The following is a 14752-nucleotide window of genomic DNA, read 5'->3' on the forward strand; positions in this document are numbered from 1 at the left end:
ACTTTGCAAAAGTGGTTATGGGTTATTTTTTCTCTTCTTTCTCTTTCCAGTTAATTATGAACGAATATTCGTAACATCGTGTGTGTGGACAGTGAAAATGTACTTCTTGTCACAGGAAATGGAATTTGAGTCCAGTGGGCTACGGTCGAATGTTTCCACTGAGCGTAATATTGAAAGTGCCGTCAAAAAAGAGCATTTTTAGCGTATATCTACCAGCTTTTGCGAATGTGTCTTCTCTATTTTTTTTTTTTTTTTTTTTTTTCTATCGTCCGTTCAATTTTTCAAAAGGAAGTTCGAAAAGAATTTTTTCATTGCTGTGAAACAACGGATTCGACTATAAATGACTAAAAATTTTACGAACCGTGCCTCTTACGTATCCGTATCACACAAGGAAAATAAAACTTTCAATATTCCCTCAGCATTCATTATATGAAAAAATAAGAAACCGGATTGACATTCGGTAAGTGTGACAAATGACGAACGACCTGCAAAGTGAAGCTACGGTCGTTTTGAGTGAAGTCGCGCATCGTAGTTTCGGAAAAGAAATTAACAAAAGAAGAAAAAAAAAAAACCAAAAAACCCTTACGCAATTATCCACGGAGACCGGTATAGACGCCAAATTATTTTGTGCAAAAGAAAATTAGTCTAATCGAAAAAAAAGAAAAATGAAAATAAGGTTACGAAATCTGTTTTGAAAATTCCCACTGTGGCGGAGTAATTTTATTGGTATGTCTTTTTTTTCCTCTCGCTTTACCAACTTTTCATACACTGTTTCGCGACATTTCGCGTATAAAGCACAGGACAAAAACTATGGAGCTCGTTGACCTCTGTGTCCCCCTCGAAAGATTCGCGTCGACCGAGATGAAGGCATAACGCAATATAAGCTGTATCACATTTTATCCGCAGGGGGTGCGGAATATAAAGATTTCGACCGGGATGGAATACGAACTAAAATCCACACACACACACGCACGCACACCGAAAATTCACGGACCTGCGTATGCAACGATATGCGGACGGAAATCGATAAACGAGCGGGAAACGGGGGTGCAAATAAGCGAATAAGCGTTTGAAATTCGCCGCGAGAAACGGGGTCAGGGGTCAAGGCGAAGCTTGCACGATAACTTGTTGGCCTTTTGTCGGTCATCCGTGAAAGCGGGACTTTCTCATATTATGTTATACATCATCGGGGCTTCGGCACAACATGCGATATCTGATCACGTGCCAGGTATACCTACCGTACCTTGGAGCTTCGGCATGCGGTTAGGCTTATTCGTATTACAAACGCAATTCCGGCCTCGTCACGTGTCGCAAAATTTTCGTTTGCAGATGTACATCGACAGGGTGGTGACAGATCGGGAAAACCGGGAATAGTCGGGGAAAAGTCAGGGAATTATGATGGACGATAGGGAAAAACTTACTTTTCTTATAAATCGTTTTCAAACTTCAGCCATGCTTCGTAAATTTTAAATAACAGTTAACTTTCGGAGATTTTCATTGTTCAATTTCTAATTGTTTGTGTGAATCGAAGCAATGCTATGTGTTTTTTAGATACAAATTTATAAACTCAATGTGCGGAACTTCTGATGCTTTTGGTCATAAAAGCTGGCCAACATTAGCTAAGTTTCGTGGGAAAACGTCGGGGAATTCTGAATTTTTTTATGAGAAGATTCAGAGAATCTTATTCGAGCAAAATTTTCGTCACCTTTTTTTTTTTTTTTTTTTCTTTCATATTCCTCACTCTTCTCGGAGCCGATATCGCGGATCGGTAATGCGTAATGTAAATGTTGAAAGGTTGCACGATCCTTGCGTGCTTTTATAACGTCAGGGTGGAGAGGAGAAAAAAAGAGGAGAGAAAAAAAAACATCATTAGACCTGTATTGAAATTCGATTCAAAGTAAACATTTTCACGTACATGGAACTGTGCCGACGAGTTGGCTGCCCGGAGCCTGACTCCATTACCCCGAAACGTATATGTTACGCGGATACGTGATGCGGGATTTTAAACCGGATGTAGAGAAGAAAAAAAAAAAATTAAAAATTTACCACACAGCGCAGCGGTTATGCGTGAACGAGGATCACTGACGTCATATCAACGAGCCTTTTATGTTATAGAAATAGAAAATAAACGAAGTGTATGGAATTACTCGGGACTTTTCGATGCTTAGATATATTTTTTTGTCGACATTTATGCTTTTAATTGAAGGAAAATTTACCGTAGGATTACCGTAAACACTTCAGGATTAATGAGTACTACCGTCGGTATTAAAAGATAGGAGAGGAAAAGGAAGCAAAAAAAAAAATGAACGTTTTAAAAAACTTGAACAGTTCTCTTTTCGCCAATGATGAGTGAACACGAATGACAAAGCCTAAAAAGATTAGAACCGTATGAGAAACACTTGTAGAGTTTAATAATTTTAAACGTTTCAATTTTAAAAGACTTTTCTCTAATTTTTGACGCGCTCATAGTTTTTATTATTCGAATTTACTCAACGAGTCGTTTCTATAAGGCAATAGAGACTTTATTTAATCCGTTTTCACCATTACTGGCGCAAATAAAATTGGCGGAGATCTTTTCGAACGTTTCATCTCCCGCTTTTCCTAACTTTTGACGCAATTTATCTGGCCTCGTAAATCCTGAATCAATTTTTTGCGCACAACGACAATACTATAAATCGTATATTTCGCTGAAGAATAGCAAAAAAAAATTTGACCCTGGAAAATTCGTTGCCAAGGCATAAAAATAAAAGAAATATGAAACAAAAAAGATAGCACACATAGATAACGATATAAAATGCGTGGAAAAATTTGCGCAAGCCTCGAAGTGCGGAGGCGAGGGAACAGACGGATATCTACTCGGCAAAGTCGGGCTGAAAGGAGAGTGTAAGAATTTGAAAAGAAAAAAAGAAAAAGAAAAGAAAAGAAACCGCGGCACCGACAACGGTGGGATCCTATAGACGATGAACGTTCAGGGCAGATTATCCCCGTACCAGCAGGTGAACGGCTGACGCGTCCCCCGTCTCCGGAGAACTGCACGATCCGGGAAGAGAGTCGAACGATGGTGAGGGTGAGCTGCGCAGAGAGCGAGTACTTCGCCCCGAACACGGCGACGTACGTCCTCCAGGTCTTCGACGCCGGTTCGCGACGACTCCTGGCATCGGCGACGAGTCTGACCCCCAGCATCCTCGAGGTGACGGATCTCCCGGCGGAACGAAGCCAATTGGGCCTCGTCCTCTCCCTAAGGATCATGACGGCCCACGCGACCAGCGACGCAACCGTTCTCCACAGCCAGCACTTCGTCCAGGAGGGCGAGACCCTGGAGCACCAGCGATACCCAGGTAGGGATCACATTGACGTCGGGCGGGGTTGAAATTCCGAATTCGAAATGTTCCCCGAGCGACGGATTCCGAATTCTTTCGCGGCGAAACTTTTGAAGTTAGGAAGTCGAACTTTAACGAAACGTTAATGTTCCGAATGGTCCGAAACCCGATGATCAAAGTTCCGAAAAGGGAAAATTAAAAAATCCGAAATTCTGAATGATCAAAGATTTTCAGTGCCGTTCGAATTTCACCAATTTCATCTTTCTTTGTTTTGGATTTTCGATACTTTTACTTCGGCAATTCTGGTCTTTCTGATTTTTCACAACCACTCGTTGAGTAAAATACACCGTGTGAGTATGTTCGGATTTTCAGAATTTTACTCCACAGAAACTTGAATTTTCGGAACTTTGAGGACCACTCGGATTTCGGACCATTCGGAACCTCTGTTGTTTCTCAAACGTTTGATTTCATTGCTTGAAGTTTCGCCACGAAACAATACGGAATTAGGCGATTTCGGAACTTTTTTAATCCGGAACTTGAACCCCGCCTCATTGACATGATCTGAGATTTCAACCGATATCGCGAGTCCAGTCTACGCAGCTGCCCTGGCAACGTCGCGTGCTTCTTCTCTGTGCATTCAAGCAATTTTTACAACCCTCTGTGTGATCTATCTTTATTCACCCTGCACCCCACGCGACAAATTCTACAACTCCTTCGTTACTCGCGCTCCTCAAAATATGTATCGTCGCGGATTCGGCAAATCGACATTTCGCACATCGACCTGCTGCCAAGTTTTTTTTTTTTTTTTGTCCGAGCTTCACGGTCTTTCAATTTCAATATGGGAATTAAAGTTGGAGGAAAGAAAAAGACGAACACAAAATTTAGTAAATCATATTCAAGGGAAGTAGAACTACAATTTTGAACCGATGTTTTGAAAGCATCAGGAATGTTTCATCCCGACCCGTACACGTATATGTATACATATACAATTTATACCTTCTTTCTTTTGCTTACTCTATTATTTAAGGGGGATTTTTTATGCCTGCTCACTATGCGCTTCGCTTTTTATTATAACTACACGATTTATTCATCCTTTCAGTGGAATTTTTAGACTTGTATAACATTATAGCTGCATGCAACTGACACGTAGATGTTACACGTTTTAAATTGAAGCTACCAGTACTCGAGTCAATTTTCTCAAGGTAGGAAAATTCTCGATCCATTCAGTCACACGTGACGTAATTATTCAATGAAAATCGCAATTTTTCATACCATCGAGTCAAATCGGTAAAATAAACGAAGAATCGAGTTTAAGCTTGTATAATAAATAATTATCAGCGCTTTTCAACGAATAATCGCAACGTGGCTGAATCAGGGTTTTGGTCCTCGTTTGTAACGGTAATTGACTGGTACATTGGGTCCCCTCAACTTCTATAGATGTAATGATATAAGTAAAAATTATATAATATACTTGACATGTGTTCACATTCGTCACGTGCTTGTTGATAATCTCGAACAATCGCGCTTCACGATTTCACGCCGTCGTTGCGACGGACAATTAGAAAGCTGACAAGAAAACAAGTTTGACGAGTGAGATTAGATATTGAAAAATCTCTGTCATCCCGAGAACTTTTCAAACAAATTGAAGGAATTTCATTGCATCGCATTTTATTCTCGGACAGCGAAGCCTCAAAATACTCATAAAAACTGATCGTACGATCGTTGTCAAATATCGCAGTTTTCAATATAATGTGGAACAAAAATTCAGCGTTGAGTAAAACAAAAAAGTATGCAAGCGAAGCACCCGTGTATTCATGACTTCGGTATATGTGTAAGGCTAAAAATATATACTCCAAAAAAAATGTAAAGTAAACTAAATTTTTTACTTTTTGACTTTTACCACCCGCGAAAAGTTGTCGCTGCATAAAAGATGAAAATGTATTATGCAGCAGCACCCTGAGTTTGCACGTCTCTTTACACCGTGTTACAGCCGAGTTGTATCCGAAAGATTGTTGAGTCTTGAATTTTGAACACGCCTGTAAGTACCAAAATCATCTCATCGTCAATCTTTCACGATTAATGCAACACTTTTACAAATTTTTGACTATGTAATTCGTCACTCAGACGCCCGCAGCTTGTCCGCTTCGATTAACCCTAACACTGCACGCCTTCTGCAAATAAAAAAAATGAATAAATATTGAATGTGGCGCAAAAAATTCCTAAAACAACAAAATACCGGAAAATAGATCATTCACAGAGTAGAATTTTTCATATTTTGAGGTGAAAAAAATTTTAAGATACTGTGCGATGGAAGAAAGGTATTTATTTGGGCGAGTGAGGTTGAATTTTTGGACAAAGAATGAATTACCGATTTTCACGATAATTCATTATTTATCTTTGATCAAATCAGACTACTCTTGATGCTTTTCATATGGAATTTACGGTGAAGATGCCGTGGAGTCCTTTTGACCTCGGTGTGCAGTGTAAGGGTTAACCACAGCTCGCCCTTATCAGCGGCAATCGTATCTAATTTGCGATCACGCAAGCCGCAAGCATCTCAATTTTTGTCGCGGCCAAATTCCACGCGTTCGTATTCCAGCAACGCAGTCCGCACCCTCTTGCCAATTTCATATATGATACCAGATAAAAACCCAAAACGAGCATCGTTAGTTTCGTGGTTCGTTAGAGCTTCCAGCTTCGGGAAGCTTCCTTGCACTCGGTGTGTAGCGAGGCTGCTTGAGTCTAGCTCACCTAAAAGGTTCCCGTGCGGAGGATTTCGTCTTCCCACCATAGGACAGTACCTCGACTCACGCTGATTCGGTAGTAAGGAACAAGGGTGGGCATTGTTCCTTTGACAATGACCAGCATAGACGTAGGCCGGGTCAAAGAAACCTCTGTGAGAACAATGCTTGGATAATTCGACGACTAAACTTTGAAGAGCGACGAGTTTCCGCTGTACCAACGTATTTTACGTGCATACGTGTACCCATATACCTGCATAAGCATATTATGCATCAAAAGCGGCATGCACGCAGGTTCAATGTCCCGGAGATCGCTGAAGCCTGCAGCGTGAAGAGGACGCGGGTTTTAACCCTTTCAGTCACAGTGGGATGCTCGGCGTTCTACCTCAAAAATTTCCATGTCCTAGCCTTATCGCAGTTTACTTACAAATTCGAACCATCCCTGTTACTTCGTGCAGCCCCGAAAACTTCCGAGTAACGAGTTTCAGCGAGAATCATCGAATTTTGATAGTTTTTTCGATTTTACATCCGCCATGTTGGATCCGCGATTTTTAATTTAGAAATCATCAAACTCCGACTTCAGATTCGTGATCAGCCGCTCCAAAAATCCCCGAGTAACGAAATTCAGTTGAAGTTGAAAAATGCCCGACTGAAAGGGTTGAAGCCAGCCGACCCAGCTCAGCACCGACTCTTTTCAATTACCGAGTTAATTACTCGGCTAGTTATCAGCGATTGGTTCATATATATGTATAAGCGCGAGGATCGCTACGAGGCTTCGTAATTATGAAACGTCCAACGTCACAATTAGCTAATTGCTTCGAGACTCTCCACGACGTCGCGTCAAAGTGTTTTAGCAAGCTTACACAATCCGGACTGTGTATAGACGGCACCCTGTAGCCTCGGGTGCAAATTAACTCTGTTGCAAGCCCTTCGTAAGTTCGATCGTTTTTAGTTGATATTTATCCACGTTCGGCTATTTTTGTTCGATTTTTTACTTTTTACTTGTTCCTTTCACACCAAATCAAACAATACCCATTCAATTACACTTGCTAGTGACGATCGATTGAGTGCGCGTTTATACTCGCGGGCCGAAAGTACACTTGTCGAGGTGGTAATTTACACGCTGCGAATTCCGAGTCTAGCTTTTGGGAAGTTGTGAAAATTCAATCAACCCTCCGATTTCAAGGATAATTAATTCTTATTCTCAGAATTCTCGTACAATTTGAGTACAAGTTACGAAAAGATTTTTTGGGAGTTACCGACGAAGTACTCGTACCAAAGAATAAAATCAGACTATTACTTTAAAGCTTCTGGTATAGTAGATTCCTTTCGATTATAGTTCAAAATCGAATGTCGAGTAAATATCGCTTAATCTCAACTCCCTCAGCCTGAAACCTGCCGGTTACATCAACGTTTCGGGTGTTCAACGAACCGTCATTTAGAATTATCAATTAATTGACAAAAAATCGCGTCACTTTGTCGAGAAACCGGAAAACCGCATGAAAGAACGAAAAATTTCGCTGGACGAGAGCTGTGACGGTACATCGGAAGAAATTCGGCCAACTCGAACTCGTTGATCCAACATCCCGCATATCTCATCTCGACTCGCGCAAACCACGAAGCATAATCCTTGGCCGACTGGAATAATACCGCAATACCTGGGCTTGATAAAAGCCGGGGAGATCCGTTCCGCGATAAGATTGAGCGTCTCGTTCCCATTACATCATATATATAACGATCCTCCTCCGCAGCGGGGGTCGAAATAGAGAGCACCGGTGTACTCGGATTGTTTGTTAAGTGGGCAAGGGATTGCCGGGAGTCCCGGGGTGGAATATTAAAGCGAAAGTTTACGTCGACAGCTCTGACGCCCGTGATGCTGTCTCTGTCGGGTCCGCTGCTGGGTGCCGTCGTTGGCGCAGCTGCCGGTCTGCTCCTGGTCATCTTCGTGATAGTCCTTGCCGTCCGTTTGCGGTACCGCCCCCGCCCCCAGGACGACAAGGACTCGCACGACGACGGAGGGATGGCGAACCTTGCCGCCCCGAACGAGAAGACGTCGAGCCTGCCGGCCAACGCGGACAGCATAGAGAGCTTCGAGAAGAACCCCGACATCATACCCCACGCCAACGGTAAGTCGGACCTACGAGAGTTGGGATTTGTCGGCCGTTTTACTCCGATTCGAGTCATTGCGAAATTCCGCGCCTCGGATCCGAGGAATCGATTTAATTTCAGAGAGTATCGCGGCTTAGGACCCTAACGATGATATACCATCGAGGCACCGACCCCGTATATCCATGGGGAGGGTCGCCGCCTGCAGTTCTATACCTATACCTGGCAGTATTATGCGCAAACGCTCTTACAGATAAAGGCTAATTAATTGCAAATTGGTACTTGGAATATAATGCTCGTTGAAAGCGGTTTACCCTCCTTGTATGTGTATATTTGCACCCCGATACCGTAACGCGGGGTGAAAAATCTACGAGGTCGCTGATCTATGGATGGACGCGTATACGTTTCCGGTCTGTGTTTGCGTGTGTAAGGTACCTGCCGGTTATGCGGTGTGACAGAAAAATATTACCCTGTTCCATGCCTCTGTGTCTATAAAGTATATGTACGTACACACGTACACATCCTCCGGAAATTTATACACGTTTTCAATTTTTACGTGCGGATTGATACACGGTTTGAAAAAAAAATGTTCCAGCAGTTCCACTAAATTTTTTTTTGGCTCGATTTAACCAATTTTTAATGTACTACTGAGTGAAAAAAAAAATTACAAAGTACAAATTAATACGATGATATGACAATTTAAACGTCGAAATTACAATAATGTGTATCATATTTATTAACGGAAATGTAAAAAGTAAGTTAAACATAAAATAGACATTACGCTTGGTTCAATTTTTCTGCCAGTGATATCCGTGCACTTATTCGATCAATAATACGCTTCCCGTCATGGAAAGTAAAATATTGTATACTCTACATCCCCTGTGGTGAATATATGGACAGCACTATTTTCGAGTTGAATCTGCATCAGTTGTGGCAAGATTTAAAAATCCGACAGTAAGAGTTTCGAAACCAATAGCAAGAGTTAACGATACGCTCAGGTAGATTTACACAAAATCGATGTAGATTTGACTCCAGGAGAACTGCTGTCCGCACGTTCGCCACAAAAGAGATGTAAAATCTACGACACATTTTTTTTTTTTTCACATGTAGATACGCTAGACAGCAAATAGATACTCCGCTTTTTTCGTCAGGTTGTACAAATCATCGAGATGCAGGAAGAGAGAAAGAAAAAAAAAAAAAAAGGAAAAAATAATCCTCTCTATGAGTCCAAATGATATTCTTATCGACAATTTATATCGTTGTTTCTCTCGAAACGCACGAACCTTGTTTTAAACCCTCGTTACCTCTGTTTCCGGTCAGAAAACTCGTACGCCGAGCTCTGCAAGGGCGCGTCGCCCCGTTTTATCCTGCCGCAGTCTCGCCAGCTTCAGGATCAGTCGTCCTTCGGGCCGAATGGGAACAACGTAAGTTGTTACCGTGATATTACCGGCGCATCCCCAGCTCGGGTGCGGCAGAAAGATGTTAAAAAATGCCTAACGAACGCTTCGACGCCCTTGATGCCGCAGAGTATCGAGCTCACCTACGCCGAGTTGTCGCTCCAGAGGGGCGGCAGACGGGTTCCCCCAAATTGCTACCAGCCGGTTCCTGTCGCTGGTGTTCAGCGTCCTCAGCTTCTGCCTATGTCCACATTGACGCGTCGCCAGCAGCCCCAGGATCCGACGATTTACGCACAGGTTGCGACCGGGAAGTCTGTTTACATTCCGCCACCTCATCCCTATCTGACCAGGGGCGTCGACGAGACCACGGCGGAAACTCCTCTTATCGGTCGTGAGAACAAGGTACGCGCCCATCCTCGAGATAACCCGAAAACGCGGTCAGGCTTTGTCCGCGCGGATCGAAACCCCGTCGAGTTTCAATTAGGGACGGGCGAACGTTGAGAAAATAAAAAAGTCAATCGCACGAATCGATGATGTTCAAAAAAAAAAAAAAACAAAAGTCGATACACCGAAAAATCGGCGAGAAAAACGACAAATTTTACATACTTGCGAGAAAAGGTTTCTGATCATTCTGTAGATTCATTTTTATTTTTCTTCCATTAATGAATCATCGGAAACAGAAAAAAAAAAAAAATCATATATCCGACGTTGAGAAAAAAGAATCGATCATCGATTAATCGAATAGTAAAAATGTCGGCATATCAAAATAATCGATTAATTGGAAGATAACGTCGGTGTTTTTATATATTTTTTTAAGGACGAATCGATCTAGATCGAAAATTGGGAAAAGAGGACGAAACCGTGAGAAAAATCTCCGGTCATTTTAGTCGAACTAATTATTATGGTCAATACTGTATGAGACGGAAACTCTACTCTGTAACAGAGATGAATCCAAGGCAATTCGAAGAACGCAATTGCTAAGATATAAAACCGTTCGAGAAAAGATTTTCTGTAATCGGAATGTACGGAATTGTGAAACTCCGGTGTCTTTTTTTTATTTATTTATTTTTTTTTTTTTTTCTACTTTATTCCGATTTCAAGGCTGTTAAGAGAATTTCTGTTCTCCAAGAAGCGGCTTGATAAAATATTAAAAACGGCTAGCTTCGATTGGGTTAAAATAGGTTTGTCGGAGTAAATGTTTTGTGAAATGTTTTTCGGCTAAATTGTTTAAATCTCGTTAGTATGTGAAATGAGTCCAAAAACGTGAAAATCGAATCAAAAACACCAGAATTCAATTAAGTTGAACATTAAATAATGTTAAAAACCTTCTCTCAATTTCTTGATGTTTTAGCTTGTATAATTTAAATTTACTCAGATTCAATTCTATCACATGGTAAGAATGTTTTTTTTATTCGTATTCACTATCATTGTCACATGTATAAAATTACAAAATATTTGAAACAGTTTTTTCCTTTTCTATTTTTCTTAACTTTTTATACAAACCGATTTATCCTCAAACGTTGAAACACTGAAAAAAGTGACGCGATTCAAATATTGAGAATTGAAATATGTAGACCGTCGATTATGGAAAAAAATTACTGTCTGCTCGTATACTTTGCATCAATTCATCTCTACATCTGGACATGTCTATTTCAACGGGCTCGAAATGAATAGACAATTTCTTTCACGTGTAATGTGTTATGAGACAGAAAAATCAATGGTGAAATATTTGAATTTCAAAACTACAGAGTTTCCACGGAATATTGAGAGAAATACACTGCCTGAACAATAGAAACTATTTATTACGCTGTTCCGCCCATGTTATTTTAGATCATATTTTTTACCGCGTAGAGCACTCAATGCTCTAAAAAATCTGTAATCTACTTGAAAATTACAGGTTATTTTATACGAATGTGTATTTATTTTTTTATTTTTTTTTTTTTTGTTTGCTTGTCTTTTATTGGGAAAACATTTTTTCAGAAAATACGGGACAGTCGTTAGAGAAGTTAGTTCAAAGCGCATATTCTGGTAATATTTTCCTATGCAAAGGCTTGACAAAAATTGAAAAAAGAAGTCTGAGATTCCGTACTGATAAAAAATGGGCTCAGAACTTCCAGATTTGTCCCTATTGCGACGGTGTGAGATTTTCGAAATTTCAATCGTGCAACACTGCCGACGATCTTTAATCGAATATCACTATTATACATGTGCAGATAACAACGATCACAGAATCAGCGAATTCGTTATGGCGTTCGGCCACACCACCAACATCAATGGCGCCGGCCACGTGACTCTATAAGACGGAGCTGTAAATTAATAAATCGAAAATCGGGTCTGTCGCGAGGCAATCATCATAGTCATGTAGCTGCGGACGCGGATGTGAGCGGCAATGATTACGTTAAATATTGTACAACGGTGAGAAATTTGTCCGAATGTAACGGATCAACCGTACCGAAAAATCTGCTGAACCTCGCGGTAATATTTTCATGAATGTGTAAAAGGAAAAGCGAACAAGGAAATAGGATACAAAACTCAAGCGAAGGGGATCCCCCGGAACGCGGAAACGTGACGAGTTCGACGACAAGAGAGGGTGAAACGAGTGTAACATGAAACTCGAGCGGCGCCCGGTAAATAAAAGAAGGATCTTCGCCGTAAGGAACAACCGAATTTCTTTCCCGTCTCACCGACTATCCGAGAATCGATAAATTCTACTCATATCGAGATCTCGATATAGGTATAAGTGGCTTTTACCCGGTCGACAGCCTTCAGCCTTTTTCCTTTCGATTCCACTTTGCAGAGGATGATTTTTCACCCCCTTCATCTCTATCGACTCTTGGACGATCCTTGTCTTCCGCACCATACGACACTGGACAGCGGAAAAATTTCAAGAGAGCATCGAAGACTCGTTGACGGTTTAAAAAGAAATCTGTAATCCATAGAAATGCATCAGTCATCGTCGACGATTTCGAATTATTTTTTCGCAGTATTTTCCACGGGACTGCAATTGGCTTCGGACCGTAAAGGGGCTCGGAATTATTGAAACGAATAACAGGATATGTTGTGACATTAAAGCCGTAGACCACCAGCTGTAAACTCGAAACCAAAAATGTGACGAAGATATTCTCCGGACCCTAAGTAATTCGATTTACTTGATCCGTTTGAGTACACATGCGGATGTTAATCAAGCTGCTCAACCCCGATGACTTTGGGCTGAAATAAAATTCCGTCTCTCGTCTGTAACCCGGCGAAATAACGATACAGGCACGATATCTGCGTACCTACGTTACGGTCTGTTCACCTGATTTTTATCAGCCCTGTATAATAATCGCAGATGGACGATAATACACGTCATGTGCAGTGCAGTGTCAGTTTTTCGCTGTATAGAATTGATAAAAATAAGTAGGGGAAAGACAAAAACGGTAAAAAAGATTAAAATTAAAAATAATGTTTAACAATAATGCAGTGTTTGTATGAGATAATCAGGGTGTAGGTTTAAGGTGTAAAGTCGGAGGAGATGAAAAATTGTGTTTCTTTACGAACGGTGTGCGGGATAAAAGCGTAGCTGACAAAAGGGAAGGGATAAAGTTAACAATAATAATAATGATAATAATAATAATAGTAATCATAATAATAACAATGATTGACAATGGGAGAAAAGGCGAATCTGGGTCGACTGCCTTGAGAAATAAACTGAATAAAGACCGAAGAGAAGTTTAAAAAAAAGGAGAAATATATAATATAGAACGTATAGCTATAATATAAGTTTAGGGGTACACGGAAGGTTTTTACGCTAGGACAAATGATAAAAAGATTTGGTAATTTGTCTGACATTATAGTTGGTTCATACATACGTGTATAACACATAGGTATAATGGTATATATATATATATATAAAATATTCATGTACGTATATAATATTATAACAAATAGAAAAAGACTCCCGTCAAGTTATAGTTATATTAAACAACGTGTTAGGCGACGAGTCGGACGTAAATATAAAGTAAAGTTTAATTTTCAACAGCGGTTTTCAAATAACGTACAATACATAATTATTACATTACATTGTACGTATATACTATAGGTAAATGATGAGGATAAAAAGAGAGCGAAGAGTATTGTGTAACATAGAGGGAGAGAAATTAATAGTAACAACAACAACAACAACAACAACAATAATAATAATAATAATAATAATAATGATAATAATAATAACTGTGCTCAAAAAGTTTCAATAAAATACAATTTTGCCTATGCTAAAGAGAAAAGAAGGAAAAACAAGAAGATTAACAGAGAAAGGTGAGAAAAATAATAATAATAATAATAATAATTCATACAATAGTTATTTTTCATATGCTGTGCCAAGGTATAATATAATTATTATTAATATTACATATATATATATGTATGTATGTATGTAATATATATTACATGATAAATATATACATACATATATATATGTATGTATGTATGTCATATATATTACATGATAAATATATATTACTACGAGAGCGTAACTATTTAAACCGTACATAATAATGACGAATATAGATAAATAAATAAGTAATACTAATAATAATAATAATAACAACAACAACAACCACAATTATAATTATTAATCGCATCTACAATAATAATGATAAATATTGTAATAATAATCATAACAACAACAACAATAATAATACAGTTTTTATCAAGGAATATAATTTATATATATATATAGAGTCAAAAGGTATAAATCTAAATAATATATATGATATACTTATACATATATATATATATATAAAAGTTAAAAAAGTTATAATATCTCCGAGGAATGAGTGTTCACAAACTAGATCGTTGTTCTAAAATAAGCTATAGCTATCGCGGCATGATAATAATTATTTAAATTTTAGAAAGGAATGAAAAATGTACACATATATGTATAAATATACATATATGCATAAAATGTCTATCTAGGTATATATGTATGTATATATGAATACATAAAATGATAGTATCTATTCGATATTCTATGTAAAACTGTACGCAGACGTTGCAATTCCACTGGTACTATAATTACACATACGACTGTATAAGTTTGATCCGTCGAGTTGATGAAAAATTACTCACTCGAGAAGCAAAAAATCGGTTTATTTTAAATTGAATCTATGACGTCTGAAAAGTCAAAAAAGTACGTTCGCTTTGTGAA

General features: G+C 39.3%; 1 protein-coding gene across 10 annotated transcripts in view; it reads left to right on the forward strand.

Annotated features, from left to right (window-relative positions):
* The window catches only part of LOC124308438 (nephrin-like), a 74647-nt gene that overhangs the window by 58067 nt on the left and 1828 nt on the right, over positions 1-14752 (forward strand). For 3 of the 10 annotated variants that reach the window (XM_046771190.1, XM_046771690.1, XM_046771273.1), the window contains 3 exons: positions 2994-3338; positions 7921-8187; positions 9488-9966. In XM_046771190.1, coding sequence (XP_046627146.1) covers positions 2994-3338; positions 7921-8187; positions 9488-9966 — 1091 coding nt within the window. Of the gene's footprint in view, positions 1-2993; positions 3339-7920; positions 8188-9487; positions 9967-11777; positions 13868-14752 lie in introns of those variants that run through there. The other 7 variants (XM_046771360.1, XM_046771774.1, XM_046771863.1 and 4 more) reach the window with 5 other exon arrangements.

Source organism: Neodiprion virginianus, chromosome 1 (assembly GCF_021901495.1).
Source record: "Neodiprion virginianus isolate iyNeoVirg1 chromosome 1, iyNeoVirg1.1, whole genome shotgun sequence".
Taxonomy (NCBI): Eukaryota; Metazoa; Arthropoda; class Insecta; order Hymenoptera; family Diprionidae; genus Neodiprion; species Neodiprion virginianus.